The sequence below is a fragment of the Papilio machaon genome, chromosome 8 (genome assembly GCF_912999745.1).
Source record: "Papilio machaon chromosome 8, ilPapMach1.1, whole genome shotgun sequence".
NCBI classification, from domain to species: Eukaryota; Metazoa; Arthropoda; class Insecta; order Lepidoptera; family Papilionidae; genus Papilio; species Papilio machaon.
In genome coordinates, this window is record NC_059993.1 from 226,220 (window position 1) to 249,178 (window position 22,959).

General features: G+C 36.9%; 1 protein-coding gene and 1 non-coding gene across 2 annotated transcripts; both read right to left on the minus strand.

Annotated features, from left to right (window-relative positions):
- Window positions 1–459: 459 nt before the first annotated feature.
- Window positions 460–532, minus strand: Trnar-ccu. The gene has a single exon. It is a non-coding gene; the product is annotated as a tRNA-Arg (tRNA).
- Window positions 533–14,741: 14,209 nt separating this feature from the next.
- On the minus strand, window positions 14,742–16,079 carry LOC123721178. Its single transcript, XM_045678921.1, has one exon. It carries the CDS (start codon window positions 15,879–15,881, stop codon window positions 14,913–14,915), a length of 969 nt encoding a protein of 322 aa, XP_045534877.1. The 5' UTR covers window positions 15,882–16,079; the 3' UTR covers window positions 14,742–14,912.
- Window positions 16,080–22,959: the final 6,880 nt, after the last annotated feature.

The window sequence follows — 22,959 nt, forward strand, 5'->3', positions numbered from 1 at the left end:
CGAAATAAACATGTGTTTAAACTAATAGGATAGCAATGTTTAATTGTATTATTAAGTTTTTTGAAACACCATTACAACTATGCATGGTCATTTCATTTGCTCCTATTGATTTTACACTTTTTTCAAATATAGTCATTTTGTATAATAAATCAAAGTTGTAGTTAATTGCGCTTTATTATTTATTCCTTTTTCTCTTACTTATTGGTTTTGGTTAACTTGATCAAAAAACTAAGACTGTGACAAAATATTATAATTTGTCTGTACATTTCATTAATCTGTGACGAATTATTCTAAGGCGATAGGAGATATAAGACCCCTGAGGGAACGTCTGTGTAAGGCACTCGTTTGAAGTGCCATCGCCGTGATGCAATTCTAATACGTACTTATCTTAATTTATTAAAACACATCTTAAAACAATACGAGTATAACATACAAAATGTTAAAAATCAATGTAATTATTACCCCTGGTGGGACTCGAACCCACAATCCCCGGCTTAGGAGGCCGATGCCTTATCCATTAGGCCACAGGGGCGATGTGATGGCTGGCATAAAATACAATAGTGCTTATTTACTTGGCATGCTTACTTTCTTTAATTACTTTTTTGTAATTCAACTGTACTAATTCATAGCAACATATGTAATGATAAATTGCAAAGTACAGTAAAAACATATGAAACCAGTATGAATCAAAAAATTACGTAGTTAGTTAATATGGCTAGTATCATCAGATGTAATGTAACTTCGAATGGAGTCCTCTCCGTGGGTCAGAGTGACAGCCGCGCTGCTCGGTCGTTCAGCCACGTGATGCGGGAGGACGACTGCGGCGCGACATGAACTGCGTTTTAGTTTTATGTTGATAACAGGCGCGATAGCTGGCCGGCGGATGCTCGCTACTCGCTACTATCAATAAAATATTAGTTCAAAGACATTCTAACCGTTTTACTGCCGAGTGGCCATTAAATATTTTGAAGATGGAGAGCAATAAAACAATATCTATCCTGTAACAAGCCGACTTCGTTGTCCACATGTTATAAACTATTTTTCGTCTTAATTGATGGAGTGGCTACGGCGCAGGCAAATGTCACCGAAAGACTTTGGAATTAGTTCCCAGAAAAATTAACGCGGTTTGTTTTTATCTACAACAACAATGACGTATTGAGTGAAAATGTATATAGGTATATGTTCGTTTCTTGGAAAACCCTTGAATGAAATGAACTAACATGTTAAAATATATCAGGTCTCATCATCAATAAGTGGCGTCTTTTGGAAGAAAGATCCTTTCTCAAGGATTTAAAAATATTATGCAATCGTTGGAATCAGATAATGTGGATGAAAAAAAAGAATATATTTCGCAAAACGGGCATAGAACAAAAAAGTAAATGAACGTATCATAATTTACAACAATCCTAAATTATGCACGTAATCGTAACGATAATTACAAGATAAACATTGTAAATCTGAGAGGCGTGCGATTTTACGGCCCGCCACAACACTTCTCTTACACTTTTCAATGTTTTTTAGAGTTTTTTTTTAATTCTGAGTAGACATCTGACAATCAAAGACAAAACTAACATGTTTATTGAGGAAATAAAATTTTGAACGTGACTGAGGGTGATATACGAGGGCCGTCCGCGCGCCGGAGCCGGGGCCGGAATTACTGCCAAAGTAAAATAATATAATATCGAGCGCGAGTTTAATGATTCCGCGAAGATGCGCACCGGATCTAAATATCTGGAGATTTACTGCCCGTGCCCCTCCGCGCCGCTCTGTAACCACAGAGCAGCAAAACTCAGTAGAATTAAATCATAGCATTTGTACTGATACTAGGTTCTACACCTGATTGATAAAGGTTACTTAAAAAGCTATAGAATACAGTCTTGTTGTTCTAAGGTTTCTAATTTTTTTATACATTATAAAGTGGCAAATGAGCTAGCGGCCTCCTGAATTCGCTGAAATAGCTAATCATCCGCAATTGCAGTCACATTGACCACCTTCAATCAAAGGAGAAGGGGCCGCACAGAAAGAGGCTATTTGCTCATGCTATCCTATGGATACTTTCTCATGTCATCTGTGTGGTCGTGGTATTGCACCGGTCGACCAGGCCCCAGCAAATCTTGTGACATCGGTAGTCTTTTAATTTAATGCCCAAAATCAACTCTCATATGCATTGTGGTTGCATTATTTTAAAAGGTTTATATTACTTGGAATTTTTTAATGCGAATAAGTTGTGTGTACCTTCATAGACTGTGGTACTCACGCAATCCGAGTGTTACATAAGAAGATAGACAGTTCGCGTAATGCGTATAACTGTGAGAAGTTAGTTGGTCTTAATTATTTTGTTAGCAGCAGTGGTCCGTGAAGCGCCTGTGATGTTGCCCGATTTCTGCGGACGGACGTTGCTCGCAGTGCGGCTAATGACTGGACAGGTGCATCCTGTGTCACGCACATAGATATGATGAAGTCGATCATTTGATTTTTAATGTGTTTAAGAGCTAGGTGAAGTCTTGCTGTAGAAGTCTGCATCATCTCTCTCTCTCTCTTCCTCTCTTATTGCGCATCGTTTCCTCATTCCTATAATTAAATCAATAATTGTTTTCATCATATTAAGGCAAATATTATTTTTAAAACCCAAAGAAATATACCATTATCATAAATCAAAGTGAGTCGTTTCATCGTTGAAATAATTTGATAAGATTTTTTGGCATATTAGTGTAGTTTATGTTTTTCTGAAAAGCGCGCTCGTACCTGGCGCATTACAACTGACATCAACCTGTCATCACACACTATATGACCTTGGCAAATCTCTTCCCACAGCAAATATTAGTGAAAAACATTCACATAAAGATTTCTTCGTCGTTTCAATATTATTCAGCTTTTTATGATAAAAGAAATTTGCCAGCAATTTATAGTCTCAAGATTCCAAAGAGAAATGGGATAGGTCAGTTTAATGTGTATAAAGTTTTATATAGGAACATATTTTGCTTACTTGCTAGTGAACTAAATCACTAGCTCAATAAAAAAATACTATTACGAAAAACTAGAAAATTATGGTTTTGACACCTGTTTCTAGAATTAACTTAAGTAGTACCTTCGCTAAATAGCTCAGACTATCGTAACGAAAGAATGTAAACCATTTTAGATTAAAAGATCATTAGTACGTTAACAGGTGTATGCTAGCCAAGTCGGCGCAGGCTGACGTGAAATACAACAAAAGAAAATGTGTGCTACTTCTGGTATCAACGGGGACGCCTCACTTCAATATGGCTCTCTTATCTGTCACACACGTCGCGCCTCACTGAGCTATTTTTTAACGCGACGCCTCAGTGCGCCTCACTACACCTAGAGCTGTGGCTCAGTTGGCAGCCGCACAGGTTAGACAATTACATAAATCTTTTAACTAAAATATAATGAGCGGCTATTTGGCGAGCTGCGACTCTACTCGATAATTACTGAATACCTGGAGTTTTTGTGTAACATTAATTATTGAATTGACTGGCAGGTTGACTTGCAATACTAGCTCAAAAAATATCGATTTGTAAATAATTTTACTGTTTTATTTGATACCAGAATTATTTAGAAATACCTATTATTATTATTTATATTTTTTTATATAGTTAATTGTTATGTTTGTAAGTTTTGGAGAACTAAACATTTTACCAGGTTGTAAAACAATAGTAGTGAAATTGTTTTAGAACAATAACTTATACAAATAATAAAAACAACATACAAAAAAAAATTAAAATAAAGATATAACAGTCCAGAGATATGATTGAGTATCGAAAGAAAAAACTAAATTAAACCAAGCCTGAAGTCGGAGTACATAAGTATATTCATATAAGCTATCTTATCAACATTTTGTAGCGTTGGGGCGTACAACAAACTCTTTACTTCTCGGAACTCACCTGTGACGAACCTATCGCATGAAGATTGCCCACCTGAGTGCCTGCGGGGCGGCGAGTGGCGGCGATTGGCGGACGCGGGCCCACCTGAGCCTCCGCGGCGCGCGGCCAATCGCACCCACCTGGCGCGGAGGCGGAGCGAACCTGAGCCTTCAAGGTGATCACACAATATATTATGTGTCAGTATTATTATCATCAGAGTGAATTATTATTGAGTTAGTACTGTTGCGAATCGTAACGCTGTTCTCTTTACTTTTTAAATTTCTTTTCGCTCAACTATTTTTTTCTTAAAAAAAAAGGTCACGATGTATTTGAAAATCCCCTAATGCCATATTTTAATATACCTAGATGTTTTTTCATCTTGTAAAAGAAATCATAACGAAAATATTAGTACGACGAAATTTTAAGCTTCGAAACTAAAATATTCATTTTTAAAAATTTGATCTCAGATAATTTTCCTTTGGCTTCTTCTTAATGACAGAGGCGAGCCAACGACGCATTTTTTTCCGTGTAGCATAATGTAATCTGCGCGAGCAACAGATTACACGGTGTTTGAGCGCACGGCGGACATCCGGTGCGCGGTAACGAGGTGCGGACGGCTCACCTGGCGCGCCGCCGCCGCTCATTAGCACGTAGTGTGGCCCACACACTAACAAATATAGATATCGATAGGTTATTCTTTTATGCATATTTGTTTTGGAATTGTGAAAATATTACAGTTGTATAACTGTAGGTACTATTATCATGAGAAAATAAATGTTGACTTTTGATCATGGACATGCCCAATGTTTACTATAATCCCCTGCAAAACATTTTACTCATTAATTTAAATAATATATTTTATATAATTTTCGCAACAGTTTGTAGCTTTGGTACAAAAATTGGGAGCATTTACTCTTACGCTCCATATATCGAAAAAGATACGGCCATCACTACACTGACCGGCAAGAAGGGAGGGCGCCACGTTTGCCAAAACAAACGAACATGAGCTTCGGCCGCGTCTTTTGACATGTGACAGGTGACAGACGCGACTAGTTCTGGGACAAGGTGTGCCATGAGCGCAACGTTGCACCGCCTCCCGCATTTAGACTTGGCACGCGAGCACGTCAGCACGCTACCACGGCGCAAGGAAGGATTACGGAGAAGTGGACTTCAGTCATCGGTCCAGAGCATTATGTTGAAATAAATAATATAATATAAAGTTAGTAGAATTAAGTTTCAACTCTGGTAAATGCATTAATAGAAGAAAATTTAAATGAAATGTGAAGAAATATCCGTTTATATTGATGTTTTTTTTTTCTGAAATTTTACTAACGGTTAGATGCTTTGTCTGCCAATTTAATGTAATTTGAAAATTATACATTTTTTGTTATTTCGTGTTGATTTCTAATTGCTTCCCCCCTGCAACTGAACCTGGCTATCGGATAGCAATTTACCGGCGGAGCAGGGACCCGGATAAAAAATATTACGCCCCTGAGGCTTTCTGCTTCACGCCCGCACTCAGTTAAGGCGTGGACTTAGAAAGATACAAATAAAAACGATTTAAAGTAAATCAATGAAGGTTCGTAATAAAAAATCTCCATTTTTTAATAAGTAGCCACAATGACTTTTAGGTTCAAACTTTTATCTGACCTTTTATTTTTTTCCAAAAAAAAAATTTAACAATTCTAGCAACTTAATTGTGATTCTTATTATTTTTAACTATTCACTAGCCTAATTCGTATTGTTAATCAATCCTTTGCTTAAAGAAAACAATACAAAAAGGATAAAACAAGTTCAACTCTTTTGGAGATTTTTTTCTAAAATCAAATAAAAAAGACACATAAAGTCCGTCCCTTAACATGTTGTAACTGATAACATGTATCGCTACGATAGGGCAGCGGCAGAGGGAGATATCGCCGCGCCGCGATCGTAATTTGATCGTTTACGGCGCACGTGGGCAAGATACGCTCTCATTGTAGTTATACGCAATATAGAACTATCACAAACTGCGCATAAAGTCTCGTTGACACTGATTATAAGTTAAAACAACGGTAGTATTAACTAATAACAATATTATATGAGGGTCGGGGGAATACCCCAGAAATAACCAACAATATATCATCAAATCTGGTGTAACATTATGACGGATTTTATCTTGTTCAATGACGTTATCAACCTGGTTGTTATGACTAGTTGTAACTAAGAGAGACTTGGTATAGAAATGTCTTACATCCCTGATTAACTCTACATGATATGTTACATGAAATCTCCTAAAAATTATTACCTTCTTACCAATAAATCTGTTATAAGGACTTAAAAACTGTTAAAGACAAATTTCACTAATCATTCATAATATTGTGATTTTTTTTATGTAATTCGATTTGGGCAGGTCATTACACCGAGAGCAACGCTGCAACTCGCACGGCTCATTAGAACACGCATAAATTACTTGTAGCGAAGCGCCCGCGCCCCGCAGACAGATTACCTGAGAGTTATTGCTTATTTTGAATTGGGAGAAAACGTAAAAAAGTTTGCTAGTGCCAAAAATGTTTGGCAGTAACGCGCCAAGGTGTTTTATCGCGACCTGAAATAGTCGTCTCTGGCGTCAAAGTTCTAAATGTTATCTTTAATATTTGAGTGTAAAAGTTATGATAAACTTATTATAATTGCTGTTTTGATCTCTCATAAAATGTTACAAATGATGGGATTTAAAAGTAAAGGTAGTGACACACTATACTGTTCCCTATATTGTATCATGTGCCGTTCGACTGTGTAAAAAAAACGGATTTACAGCTTTCTATTTACCATATAAAGGCCTTTTCATGTGTCAAAAGAAATTAGTGACTAAGTTTTATAGATGTATCTAGAAGTTATTTTTTTTTTTAATTTAAAAATGCAAAAAAATATTCTGTTATATGTTTGTCTCGGTTATCTCTGTCGGCAGTGTGGGACGACACTAAACGATGACGTAAGCAGTCGCTAATAAGTGCGCGCTCCACACGTTATCGTTCGTAATCTATTTTATGACACCTACATGTATAAAATTAGGCAGAGGAAATATAAATTATATTTCCATTTCCATAGTCAAATGCAAAGAAACCTGTCTTAAATCTACGCAAGTCTCCTATATATTATTAAATCATTAAGTATGAAAGATTTTATTTATTACAGAAAGATTCATGTGAAATATCACAAAAAACAAGTAACGGTACTAAATAAAACTATTAACCAAAGAAAAAAAAAGAAAAAAAAAGTTCTATTTTACTTATTTTTGATGTAAAATTAAGCTCGTTCTAAAGTTAAATTGTGCTCTTTCCTATTACATTTCTTTCGGGTTCGTTTTCTTCGCTTTGTGTGTAGTCGTGACGTTAAAAACAAATATCTCTCAACACAAAGAGGTCTTGTAGAACTCGTGATTGCAATCTCCCACAGGTGGGAGATAGCCGCGGGTGGCGCTAGGTGTCGCCGCGATCGCGCGCGGCGGCTCCACCTGACAGTTGACACTGACAGTGACAGTTGACAGCCGCCGCACTCGTGACAGGTGACAGGCGCCTTGACAGATTGGGCGGCGGGCGGCGGGCGCCCGCGGACTCTATTGTTTCCCGCGCCGCCGCGCCGATTTCTTTTCTTTGTTCCTTGTCTATTTTAATCATGGCGGTCGCCGCTTTTGTTCGCGATCAAACGGTCTATTTAGCGCTGGGCTCTTAAGCTTACACCAATTTATTGTTATATCATCAAAGAAAATGTTTTCTGCGCATCGGTTGTCTGTACTTCACAAAATTACGATAATACGTATGATTTTGGAACGCTAAATTGCCGCTCGTTTAATTTACAGGACGCACTGATTTACATCACTAAATTCGTACCCTCATCGTTCTCATGCTCATCGCCTTAACAATATCGTACGAACATTCCTGAATTGCTCGGAATCCGCCTGGCGATCTTTTGGAAATCGCTTACAATACTTTTAAAGAAGTGCCACGAGTAGGTATAGACCGACAAATTTATATGACCCGTGGGCTACATAAATAACACTAAGTTCTCAGCTGTTTCTTTTGTATAATTTTCTATGCCTATGTAGGTTTTTGATATTTTCTAACAGAACTACCCAGAACTAACCGTGGTAGCAGCGCCTGTGGCTTTAGTAGTTTCAAGGTTCAGGCATCGGACTGAAGGAGCGCGGGTGTAGTGACACTCAAAGATTAAACAGTGACTAGAAAATAGAAGAGAACATTATATGCAGGCAGAAAGTATTCAGTGACGTAAATTCTTTTTTTACACTAGTTACTCGTGGAAGGTATATCGGCTTGTACAACCTTGGACTAGACTAATAGAAAACATAATTTAAACTACTTGGTTCTACAGCAATAAGCGACGGGCGGCGTCTGCGAAGGCCTAGGGCGATATGCTCGAAACTAGTCGGTGCCGACACCCGACAAATACGTGTGTGTGTTTTAGCCGTTTATATATTAGTTTATAAATACTTGTATGTTATTATTTACATATAATAGATCAAAGAGCATCGAAAAGCCGCGACAGACCACTCTTTTGTCATAAAATGGCGTCATTAATGTAGTTACCGCGCCATGACGTCATCGTACACCGCCATCTACCGAACCCTAATGGCCCAGCTAACCTTAAACTTTATTCTCGATAAATTACTGATGTTCTTTTCGTAATATTTATTTGTCGCTTCGTGTAGAATGTTTGCGAAATATAAGATTTTATAATCTGTGTAGTCAATTTTGTATAAACTAACTGTACAAATACGACGAAAAATGTGGAAGGGTAACACAGATCGTTCAGCTATACGCGGTCGATGTGCGACAAAAAATCGAATTCCATAAACGTTCCAACATTCAAATTGCGGCCTACATTCAAATATATTGGTTTGTCCCAGCGAAGTCCCAAAGTGTCCCAATCTGGATGATCAGCGGCAAGATATCCGGAGGTATGCGGCCGGCAGGAGCGGAAATACGCCGCCCCTGGCCTCACTTCCGGTGGATAAGTGCGGACTCTGACCCAATTTCCGGTTTACACATTTCATAGATCGTGCTCCAGATTATATTGAATGTCTACAAACTTCACGGAACTCCGCGAAAACCGCGCAATTCTATAATGAACGTATGTATTAGTTGAAGTTTCAGACATTTGTTTGATTTTCCTGCGATTAGAATCATGTGTAAAATGGACCTTAAAAATGGACCTTATCTACTTAAAATTTAAACAAAATCATCTATCGCGAAATATTGAAATGGTACGATAAAATTTGGTCATTGAATAAATTCTTCAAAAGCTATCAAAATAAGCGCCTCTTCACAAATGTCTACAGGTTGTTACTAACTGTGGGCAGGTTAAGTTGGGAAACGGGAAAGACGTCAGTGTCCGATACAGATGTACAATCAACGTAACAGGCAGCAAACCCTGGGCAGTGAGCACCGGGCCTCGTAAATTGTTTTATACTCACGTCGTGGCTTCCGGGGGCGGGCAGACCGCGGCGTATTTCGCGCGAGCACTTAAACGCTAACGCTGCCGGTAATAAAGGCATTATGTGTAGGATGGCCAGATACATCGATTAATTGGGATTTATTCTTAAAGTTGTACATTAAATAAGTTACTTCGTAAAACGTTCTTTGATTATTTTCTAGATTATTCCTGTTTCATTTGGCCTTTGCATTTTATTCAATTCGATATTTTGTCATGGCTACTGCACGTACACGTCCTACTTAGATACGAAAATTATTAAAACTAAATGTCGTTCCTAAGTATTTCGTTACGCTAACATCATGGCGAGCCTAGCGCCTGGGGCCTGCCCACCCAGGTTACGCGATATGCTGAAGGTAATAGTTCACATTGTTTATGTCTGCTTGTTCTGCTGCCGGTCTGTGCTGTTGCCAAGGAATATACAAGAATGCGCACATCCTAAACCAATAGTTACTTACAAATTTTGCTAATGCTGAGATGGTGTCAATATATCTTGATTGAATTATTTTTATTTTAAAACGATTCAGTTGTCGGAAATCTCTGTAATATATTAAAGCTTGTTGGACTCTCTATAATAAAGTTGATATTTCTATTTCTATAGTCTTCATTATAGCCTAAGAGCTAAATATAGCTTTTGGAATACTCGATAGAATAGGTAAAAGTTTAGAATTCAACTTACATTCTTTGACCACTTCCCGCGATCGTTACGAGCGGAAGTGTTACATTTCAAAGGGCCATTCTTGTTACCTGTACACTAAAAATACATCGTGGCCGTGCGGTGAGTGGTGGGCTGACACGGGGATACAGGGGGCACGGGGGGCGTGACGGGCGCGGCTTTGATCCCGGCCTAGCAGAACAAGCTTTGTTCAATAATTAGTGAGATTCGCTTGACACATTTTTTTTTATTATAAAAGCGTTGTATCATTTTTTGTACCGGCCAATTATACAGTTTTACTCCTTTGATTCTTGGAATGCAATCTCCCATTAATATGAGATATGTCATATAAATTAGTTGTCTCCGTTTTATGCGGCTTCTTTGAACTTTGCTGTTATTGTTTTCGTTGTTGGTTTTGTGATATGATTGAATAACTAAAGTAAAACAAGAGATGTATTCAGCATTGATTTTTGTAGCGACATTGAACGTATTAATAATTTTGATCCGACAAATATTTTGAAACTCATACAAATGTATGATGAAAAAAGAATACCCGAGTTGAGAACAGACATAACCTTATATTATATTCGTTTTGAATAACTGCGTTGTAAATATTATGATGAATGAATTTAATCGATACCTGGCACACCAATATTCTGGTAACTGATAGCTGTTACATTAGTAGGTGTAATAATAAAGTCTCCACGAATTCTTATTGTTAAATACTGCTGTTCTAAAATACTGTTTGTAGTTATTAAAATAATATTTAAATATTGTATAGAGATATATATCATCACCTGTCGACTATCGCGATGTTATTTTATTAATACATCGTGAAATTTTATAATAGTCTCTCTACAACAACAATATTTCACAAATCCAGTCCCTGCTCTTGTCGACTGTCGACTGTCGGCTGTCGACGTATTTAATTCATAAATTAAAAGTCTATCATAAATTAATCATTGTCTTCAGTTTTATGAAATACGAGTAGAGACTTGGCATTTAATTTTAAAAATCATAAGCAAAGTGCTATTTTGTAATATATCTTTGATAATTTAGTTCAGCGAATACTAACTTTACTACATTTATGATTTACTCATGTCATACGGTTTATAAATCTAGATTTTTAAAATAACATTTGACGTTCCATATACTGGAATGCGATATCAGATATTTTCAAATAACTTTTATTCAGTGACAATATATCCAAGTACAAAGAATAAATTAAAGTAAATATCTAAAATAACTACTGTATCGATTTACTTAAATTGACTTTAAAAATATTTTTAAAGTATTCGTTATTTCACTTTAGAGCCAAATACATTGCCTGATTCGTTGTGAATTGGAGCGTGAACTGATCAATGATGTTCACATTGGAATTATGCGTACAAATGTAATGAGACGAAAGGAGAGCAACTCTGTTATGTGACGCTACCTTATTCATTGCTTGTCAATAATAATGATTAAACAGATGGAATAAAAATTAGTTTTAATTGTTTATTTGCTTTTAAAACATTTCTTTTGTTTTTATAACAAAGCAGGTATATTTCATTTAATTTTTCACGATAAAAATTCCGGGAATCGATTCAAATTAAATATGTTTAAAAATAAATGAAACTATTTCATGTTTATTTTGACAATGATTTATTTCAACTATTTAATATCTATCATACACGTATATGTTAGGTTCATCTATCAATGTTTGTTGTAAAAATTCAAAATACAGTCGCGTCATCACCACGGCGTGTCCGCGTCGTGACCGCGTGTTGCGTTCATATTTATATCCGATCGATGTTATTATAATGAATCATTTATAATTAATTAATCGTGTTGCAAACTTACTTTTCTGATTTAATATTCCTGTCTGCAAGTATACAAAATTTGTAAGCAAACGAGAAGGACGTCTTACTTATTTATTTTTTATTAGTTTAAAGAAGTAGCTACAAGGACAATTACTGTCATTCAGTTCGGACGTGAAGTAAAGTTTACCAATGAATCTAGATGTCACCTTTGACTGCTGTTGATGTTCGTTTAAAAAAAAAAATTACGGTTCAGTTACTTCCTTAATAAGCATTTAGACGTACCAATGGACAGTACTTCATATAGAACAGGCACACTGTAAGTGTGTAATGAAGCTTTTGAAGTTGTAAGTACTCGTATGTAATGCACCTTATATAAAATCCACGTGGTAACGGTCTCATTCCGTTTTAGATGCCGCAATTGAATAAAGAAAAAAACAAAGTTAGCGTGAGGAATGCAGCATCGCACTAGCAGCAAATCCATCTCCCGCGACAGCACTGCCATCTAAATCTGTCAGCGCGAACGCACCTTGCACATAAAGAACTCGCCTGCGCCCAACCTGCGGCAACTGCGACAAAACGACGAGTGTCCCCAGTCCCTCACCTCGCCCCAGCAGTTGGAAATACGCGGTGATTCAACGGCGGAACGCGACGCCGACGGCGGCGACGCATTCTCTACCTGCCGACCGAAATAATTCAAATCCAGCCACAAAGAAATAACTCAATGTTACTAAATGCCCGAGCGCTGAATCATTACAAGTCCTGTGAGTTATTGTCAACGGTTTACTTTAAACACATTTGTTCATTATGTTCTCCTGAACTAGACTGATGAATTTACCTGAAGCTATATTCTATCTTAAAGAAAGGTTACGTCAAAAATATAAATGTCCATCAAAATACGTTGTATGTACAAACATTAAGACAGGTAATACAATACATGAAATGTGGGTCAAGATTTACCCAGCACATGTCGACAGCGACGGCGACGGGAGATGAAAACGCGTTCCCGCTTCCTCCTACCAAACAATATTTGATATTAAATATCACGAACAGGAAAGCCCTGTCCGGCTAAAAGCACATATCCACCTGTCATAACGAACATCTACCACAATTACTTCGCAAATTCCGCATCGCGCAATAACCATTGCTGCTTAAAGCTGTCGTAACATTATTGTAGTCACTTTCAATGAAGTATTGTATTACGAATTTAAGTTTCATATTGTTTCTTAATGTCGGATGTGGCATTTGTATAAGTATCGTAGATCTAGTCGACACAGACAATAACAGTACAATTGCAGATGGTTTTATTGTCTAGGTACTTTACCAATAGCAATTTAACACTGAAATAACAATTACCACGGTTCTTAAATGCAAATTTGAATTGTTTAAAATGTTTATTTGCGAAAATGGACTATGAATTAAAAATTAAGCGTTTTATTTCTATGTTACACTAGTTGTCCCCCGTGACTCCGTCCTGTGTTCCTGTGTTCTTCCAGATTATGTTCTAAATCTGTGCCAAATTTCATCAAGATCCGTTTAACCGTTCCGGAGATACTTTCAAACAAACATCCATCTATCCATCCAAAATTTCGAATTTATAATATGAGTAACATTAATAATTAGCTGACACGAAGACAAAAGACTTAAAAGCTTAACATTTGAGAAGTGGTTCCATGTACACAGTGAAGTATTGTTGTCAATACATCAATGTAAAGATAAATAAATCTCTTGTTTGTCTTTTACAGTGGCATACAAGAGGCGTTGTTCCACTCGATTAACAGTATCGGCCGTTACTCTGTGATCAACAAGCGCATTCAAGCCGCGTGTAAACATTGTGACTCGTTAATAGCCCATAAAATCAGACCACCCGCGACTTACGACCAAACATGCAAATTAAGTTTCATATCTGTGAAGAACTACCGGATCTTCCTACGACCGAACTATTATATCTTAACAGGTGTGTACTGTTAAAATAGCGCTTTCTTTTCTCCTTGTCGTTTAAATTTATATGGTCTAATTTAAGCGTTGGTTTTCGTTGTCGTAACATAAAGGTAAGGGTAAACATTATTTTTATTACTAGCTTCATTACTAAGATATATTTCTATGTAAAATTTATGCAAAAAATAATATGTGAAATGAAATATTTTTACTGAATGTAAGAGTTAATCTTCACTAATTGTAAATAAAAAATTATGTCACGTAAAACATATGAAAGTGGATTTACTAATATTTAGAGAAACGAATCTATGTTGTACTCATTCTGAGACCTACATATAATATGTAGGTTGAGTCTGACGTAAGGAAAAAACATTATAACATCAATAAATAAGAAATTAAAAAGCCAAACTTTTATTTTACTTGGCCCCTTATTAGTACAGAATCAAGCATTCAATCCTATAGAATATTACTGAACACAATTGATCATAAGGTGGTAAATAGAAAAACATTATCATCCAGACACATATATGTACCTATATACGAATAAATAACAACAAACAACTGAAAGTAGTTATAACGATAAGTTATGTCATAATTGTATGCATTATTCCAATTTAATTCTGAACGTTTTGTGTTTATTTAATTGCATCAATAAATCTATTTGAAGCAGTATCGGCGGCTTTTGTAGTTGGAGCACTAGATATGAAAGTGTCCGCTAAACACAACATAATATACAGCAAACATAAACAACATTACCTGTGAAATATAGTTCATACGTACAACGATCGTTTATGTTCCGCTAAGGTGACCATGGCTTAAACATATTTATAAGGATTAGCTAATTATGAAGTACACGTGTACGCACTTTAACAGTTTTATCATACGTGATATGATTAGCCATTCATTTGAGAATCAATTATAAATATTATAAAGTGTTCAGTACAGAACAAGAAATAAAAAACTGCTTGCAATTAGGTTAGATGCGATTTTATTGAAAGGTAGTGTTACATGTTGGCGCGTGAGTGCGAGAATGAATGGAATGAATAGAATGAGTAGAATGACAAGAATGAGTAATTGAATGACGTTCCCGCGCCGCTCCGCCAGGTGCGTGAAGTTTGGCGCAGACATCCTCCGGGGCCTTGAAGGAGACATCCTTCAAGATAGGTCTTCTTCCGGGGAGGGAAGAAGGCATAGGCGATTGAGTGCTCTTCGAACGGTTCCATGAGAAGTCACGACGTCAGCGACACGAGGGACATCATCAGGGCCAGGATACAACCTGTTGACGCGACCGAGGCGCCAACATAATGGAGGTGTATTGTCCTCCTTTACAAGGACAAGATCGTCGATCTTCAAGTGTCTTGATTGAGTACGCCACTTTGAACGTTGTTGCAATTCCGCAATGTATTCGTTAGCCCAACGTTTCCAGAAATGTTGTCTAATCTGCTCTAGGTATTGAAACCTGTCGAGTCGATTGGTGTTGCAGTCAAGGAAGCTCGGTGACGGTAGTGATGTAAGCGGCCTGCCAATCAAAAAGTGTGCCGGGGTGAGAGGTTGAAAATCATTAGGCGAGGGACTGAGGGGACACAAGGGTCGGCTGTTTAGGATGGCCTCGATTTGAGCAAACAAAGAAGTCAGCTCCTCAAAGGTTAAATGACTATTTCCTAAGACCCTACGAATATGAAATTTAGCGGATTTTACTCCAGCCTCGGCTAAACCGTTGAAGTGAGGAGCGTAAGCAGGTGAGAATTTAAAATCGATACCTCGAAGAGCTGCATAATCATAAATAGCGTCAATATTTGACTGTAAAAAAGATGAAATTTCTTTAGACGCGGCAACGAAATTCCTACCGTTGTCACAGTAAATTAATTTAGGCAAACCTCTGCGAGCTATAAATCGTTTTAGTGTTAAAATAAAGGCATCTTTACTTAATTCGCTTACGGCTTCCAAGTGAACGCATTTGTAACGAAAGCATATAAAAATACACAAATAACATTTTGTTATTTTACATCCCCGGCCCTTTCGATCACTGATCAAGAACGGTCCAGCGAAATCAGTACCAACGGTATGAAATGGAAAACCTGGGTCTACTCTTTCGTTAGGCATATCGCCCATTATGTTACTCATCGTCGTACCTTTAAAACGACGACAAACTAGACAGTTACGAGCTACCTTTCTTGCTAAGTTGCGGCCACCGAGAGGCCAATAGCGGTCTCTAATTGAAGCTAGAACTTGTTGGGGTCCAGCGTGTAAAAGACGCTCGTGTTCATTTTGAAATAAAAGTTTTGTCAATACATGATCAGATTTTAAAATAATAGGATGTCGTTTGTCATAAGAATAGGCGGAAGAAGCGATTCTACCTCCTGCGCGAAGAAGTGCATCCGCGTCAAGAAAGGGATTTAAGGAAGAGAGAGATGACTTTGTTGAAAGAGATTTTTTACACTTTAACCGACTAATTTCATTAGAAAAGGATTCATTCTGAGCTTGACCGATAATAAACTGTAGGGATTTATTAAGTTCATCCACGTGCAGACAGCCAGTTAGTTTATTTTTAGGATTACGACAGTTGTGTAAAAATCTAATAACTCTTGCATAAGTTCGTTGTAAGGTACGAAATTTAGAAAATCTTTTAAAATCTACCACAGGAGACGTCGTTATCATTTCCGCTGATAAAGTAGAAACAGTTTTCAACTCTGGCAATTCGAAAACAGGTGAAATTTCTTGAGGCCATAAATAATCGGGTTGCAAAAGAAAGGAAGGGCCATGCCACCAAAGATGACAGCTTTCTACATTTCGTGGATCTACACCTCGAGACGCGAGATCAGCGGGATTTTCGTTGGTAGGAACGTGACGCCATTGAGACAATTGAGTGAGTTCTCCTATAGCAGCAACTCTGTTGGCAACGAAAGTTTTAGTTTTATTAGGTGACCTTAACCAGCCTAAGACCACGCTGGAGTCGGTCCAGTATATATGTCGATCTATAGGACGACGCAAGGCCTTAGTAACTGAAATGCTAAGTTGTGCTCCGAGTAACGCAGCACATAATTCTAATCTTGGAATTGTAGTCGCCTTTAAGGGGGAAACTCGTGCCTTGGCGGTTATCAAATTAACTTGAACTTTATTATTTGCGTCAATAGATTTAATATAAATACAGGCGCCGTAGGCTTGCTGAGAAGCATCGCAAAAACAATGTATTTCAACTACTTTAGAATTTTGGATTAAAACGGGTCTTGGTACTTTGAGAGATGAAATACAGTGCAGTTGATTTGAAAATTTAAGCCAAGAAGCAAGAATATCTTGAGGGATCTCGTCATCCCAGCCTATTTTTAGAAACCATAGTTTTTGAATAAGAATTTTTGGTTTTATTGTACATAGGGATAGTAATCCAAGAGGGTCAAAAATTTTAAATGTAGTAGATAAGATCGATCTTTTAGTAATGTTCTCAGGCGGGGAAAAATTGACTTGAAAATTTAATTGATCTGAAGAAGGAGACCAACCGATACCCAGAGTGCTTGTAGAATTACTGATAATTAAGTTACCTTCTTCTGGATTTATCGAATCGGACATAAACAATTCGGGAACGTTAGACCGGTATTTTCTTAAATTAAAACAACCTTTTTTAAGTTCATCTGACACAGCGCGCTGAATGTGACGAAGCTCCGCGATGGAGTCAGAGCCTGTAAGCAAATCGTCACAGTAAAAATCCTGTTGTATTATATTTTTTATTTTATCGTCGTCACATTCCTCGCCCAACTGCCAGATGCATCTAGTACTTAAAAACTCGCACTGGAAAAACCGTATGTCACGGTATTTAAACGTAAAGTACGTAAAGGGTCATTTTCGTTTTCCCGCCAAAGAATAAGTTGTAGGTCACGATCTGATTCTCTTAAGCTAACCTGACGATACATCTTCTCTATGTCGCCCGAGATGATATATTTATACTGTCGGAAGCGAATTAAAATGTTGAAAAGTGAATCTTGTATTGTAGGCCCTATCATTTGTAAGTCATTTACTGACAAACCTGACGTAGAACGAGCCGACGCATCGAACACGACACGTAATTTAGTTGACTCGCTCTTTTCTCTGATTACAGGATGATGGGGAAGAAAGAATGAATTAATAGGTTTAGGTACTTTAGATTCATTTAAGTGACCAAGCTCGGCATACTCGCATATGAAATCGGCATAGGCCTTTTTAAGCTCTGGTTGCCGTTTAAACCGCGCTTCTAAATTTAAAAACCTTTTTTTGGCTAGTTGATAAGAATCACCTAAACAGTCTCGACCATCACGGAGCGGTAAACTGACGCAAAACCGACCGTCACTTAAACGTGTAGTAGTGGAAAGGAAATGCTGTTCACATAGTTTTTCCTCTTGTGTTAGGGGCTTATTGTGGGGAAAACTTTCTAATTCCCAAAATCTTGACAAGGCATTCTCAAATTACAATTTTCATGTTGATCTATAGAGAAATTATTAGAAAAATTATCATCCTTTAGACAGAAGTTACATGTTGATGAATTATTTGGAATAGAAATTTTAGATAAATTAGGTAGGGGACCAGCAACAAGCCAACCAAGTTTAGAGCTACGAAGATTAGGGGTTTTAATTTGGTCCCCTAGACAGCGCTGCTCTGAGCCTATCAGGTCCCAGAATAGGTCAGCGCCAATGAGCATATCAATAGGAGATGGTTTGTTAAAACTAGGATCCGCTAATTCAAGCTTAGGTAAATTTATGTCTTTGTAATCAAAAGATATCTTTGGCAAATTGCTGGATATTACAGGCAAAACTAAACAACTCATTGTTACATTGAAAGAACTATTATTAGATTGTAATTGTAAAATGCATCTTTTTGTATTTAGGTTGACTTGAGCATTACCAATACCAAGTATATTAACGTTTGAAGGCTGAGGAGTCAAGCTCAATTTTTGTTGGACCGACTCGGTTATAAAAGAAGACTGACTCCCGCAATCAAGTAAGGCTCGCACTGTAATAGATTTTTTAGTTATGGGATTAGATACTAAAACCTTGGCTGTACACAACAACACTTCAGTAGAAGACAAGACGGACATTACTACCGATTGAGTAGACGGAACGCTGTCACTAGAATTTTCACATTCTTTAATAATATGTAAAAGTGAATTATGACGTTTTTTACAAGATCGACAAGAACCTGGAAGTTTGCAGTTCTCAGCAACATGACCTGACCTCAAACAATTTTTACATAATTTCAATGTTGCTACTATTGAGTTCCTATCTTCTGGTGACTTGGCCTTAAATGAATAACATTCGTATAGGCGATGGTTACCCTTACAATATGCACACTCGAAAGTTTTACTAGAATTAGAAACAGCGTCTTTAGAAGTAACTACAAAAGACTTAGTTTGCATCTTATTGTTAGGTGCAGTAGAATTTGTATATTTAATTTTGTTTTGTTTTTCTTGTTTATTGCGATGCACAATTTCTAAAATATCTGCACGTTTTCTTAGGAAAGCAAAGAAGTCACTAAGCGTAGGTATATCGGGCAGATTATTCCTATGTTCCTCCCATTTAAAAGATGTAGCACTGTCTAACTTTGCTGTAACTATATAAATTATTAAAACGTCCCACTTGTCAGTAGGTAGGCCCAGTGTACTGAGGGCGCGCAAGTTTTTAGTAATGTGATCAGTGATGAAACGAAGTGACTTGTCAGTCTCGCGGACGTATTCAAAATTCAAAAGTGATTTTAAATGATTGTTGATCAATTGTCTTTTGTTATCAAAGCGTTCACATAAGAGTTGCCAGGCTTGTGAATAATTAAGATCTGAAACTTCTAAGTTACTAATGACACGGGCGGCTTCACCTTCCAAGTAAGAATTAAGATAATGAAATTTGTGAATATTTTTAATTTTAGAATTTTCATGAACTAAAGAACTAAATGTTTCCTTAAACTCCAACCACTTGAAATATGTTCCATCGAAACTCGGTATTTTTATTATAGGTAATTTAAAACCAAGCGTTTCATAATCATCCTTATGTTGACAAGAATTATTAGAATGATTTGAAGAATTTGAATGAATTTCACAATTAGCTGACTTGGAAGTTGAATACGTTTTTATTATATTTTGAGCCAGAGAAATGTAGTGATCAAAGTCTTGCTCAAAAATATCGCGAGTAGTCAATTCAATTTCTTGATTTGAAATGTTTAAAAATTCTATTTGGTTTTGCAACTCTTCGAACTCGATAAACAAAGCTTCAATTCTAGATAATTTCATCGCAAGCTCAGTTAATTCTACATCTGAAATAGATTCTGAAGTTTTTAAATTATCGATAAAATTCTTAAATTTAGTTAAACGTCCTTTTATATTGCTACGTTTAATATTGAGAACCTTAAGTTCTTTAGATTCGGTTTCTGTAGACATTGCGATGAAATAAATAAATAACTAATGAATGTATTAAAAGTGGAATGTAAGTTAAAATTGCATACGATACGCTCCTCGCTTCGTAGTCAGCCGCAGCCTCGCGCGACTGTTCGCACACGCACGTATGGTCATGGAGTGAAGAGCACAGGTAGCTGCATACACGTAGACAAAGGGTGACGTCACGCGAGTCGACTGTTGTTTGTCCGATGCGTTGATAATGGCTGGAATTGATATAATAAAACGATTGAAACAATTTTACGATTTACTAGGAAATATGATGATTCTTAGCGGTAAAAGCGCGTTTATCTATTTAATCAATGATGGGTTTCTATAATTTTATATACAAATGGGAAAAATTAATTTATTTTAACGCTAAATTAAATGAAATAAGCTGATAAGCAGCGAGGAGCAATATAAATAAAGCGAAATACGCTGCAATGCAAGCGTGATTTTAGCGGTTATTAGAATGAATGAATGAATGGGTCACAAAGAAATGCGCACGCGGCATGACTTTCAACTTTGATCATAGATGAATATAGCAATTTGATAATTTAAATTTGTTCAATAATTTAGACACTCGCTATAGCTAGATATGAGCGTAATTAGCGTAATTTGCGTAATTTTTTAAATCACTTAAACACTGAAAAGCCAAAATATTTGTTTGCAAATCAAAGCACAAGGCAATTAGGAAAGTAGAAAAGGAACGGGCTCACTTGAGAAAGGCAGGAAGCAACAAAAAGAAGGCAGTTCCCTCCAATAGGCGATGCTGGCTGACTTCCACGTAGGCGTGAGGTTCCTTCGGGATGACTGGTTGATATGTAGACCGGCGTGAGGAAGTCTAGTTGCACGTGGTCCGATGTAGTCGCAGCCCTTTGTAGTCCTCCAAGAAGGTATAGAAAGCTGGACGGGTGCACGTGCTGATGACCTTTATTTGTCCTTCACTCGGCGAAGAAGTTTCAAACTTCGAAATAGTTTTTTCTGGCTTTTGCAGGTCCTGTCACGGTCGCCACTTTGTTCAGTACAGAACAAGAAATAAAAAACTGCTTGCAATTAGGTTAGATGCGATTTTATTGAAAGGTAGTGTTACATGTTGGCGCGTGAGTGCGAGAATGAATGGAATGAATAGAATGAGTAGAATGACAAGAATGAGTAATTGAATGACGTTCCCGCGCCGCTCCGCCAGGTGCGTGAAGTTTGGCGCAGACATAAAGCATTGTTTGAGATATTTGACGATTTAAAAAATTTCATGGCCAATTTTTAAGGTAATTATATATTTTTGTCTAACTTTAAATTTTCCTACAAGTTGAGTAAAACCCAGTGAATTTATTAGTTTTTATTACAAAATTGAGTTGACTACTTAAAGAAACTGTAATATTTAAAATGAGTACTGTCGCTGGAGTATAATGGTCACCGTAGGCGCTGCGAGTGCGCTGGCGGTGCGCCAAGTGCGCCTGCTATTTGCTTATAATTCGGAATCAATATGCTAGCACACGTGCGTCCGACTATTTCCCTCATAAACGTTGTAATCGTTGGTGTAATTCACGCACGATTGCAGTTTAGCCCCACGGCCAGCGCCGGACCGCCACCGCAGGATGATACGTCCAAACTTAGTACACGTATTTAGGCTCAATTTCTAGTTCGGTTCATGCATCTCACATGCAAGGTAAAGTAACGTTAGAGACGATTGAGTTTTGTTGCTTTGAATTTTTTTTTTCTATAATTAAAATTGTGAGCATCCTTGTTACATGACAAAACATTTAGTTAGATCTTTTTTTAAGCGAGAAAGTTACTATCATTAATTAATATTATTTGAGAGAGATAATAAGATAAGATACTATCAAGAACAATCAGCTTGTAATCGACAAGTGTTTAGTGGTAACACCTCGGAGCTGGGGCGGGCTATTCTCGTCGCGTCAGCACCTGTCGCGCGGGAAGCGGCCGATTAACAATACATACGTACAAACATACAAACATTACACACACACTGAAACTAAAGTGAAAGCTCAGAAAATCCGTAATTCACAATTTTTGCGCGCGCAATAAAAATGCCGTAAAACTGCGGTCAACTTGAATTATCTGGATTTTTAAATCGTTAATAAGATCCCATTAAATAAATTTTGTTTTATAAATTTTTACGTGACCTATAAAATATTCTTTTTTCTAGTATTTAATGCGAATAAATTCTGGCTATAGTCTTGAATATGCATATAACGAATCAATTATGAGGAAAAAGATTAATCGATCATTAAAGTCACCTTAGTAACGACTGACAATTAATAAACCTGAAAAGTACTAGTTTTTTAATCACATGAGTTCTTATAAATTTAGAATGTGTTCATTTCTTACATAGAGAGATAAAATGAATTGTCAGTAACGACAGACTCGTTTAAGGCGGAAGCAAAATCTTTAATTTCCAAACAATAACCTATCCATTATAGATCAGTGGTCTGCACTGTTTATTATCGACACCAATCATGAGCAAAAGGTAGTTTTTCTCCTCATTAACGTCAATTTGATACCCATTGCAACGTTTAAATTCCCCGCCGTTGATTCCATTTCCTTTTCTAAATAAATAACAATCATTAACTCCATGGAAATTCTCTAAACCGACACCTTGCTTTACAATCATACGACACGGAGACGACACGATTTTACGTTTGATTTTTTTATATCGCAACGAAATTTTTTTCTAATAATTAAAAATGATTATATTGTAGATAGTAGAGAAATAAATAATGTTTAAATAAAATTTAAATAGATATAATTTTAGTAATACGTTAGTAAGATTATTGTAAAAAATCGTTAGTTGTA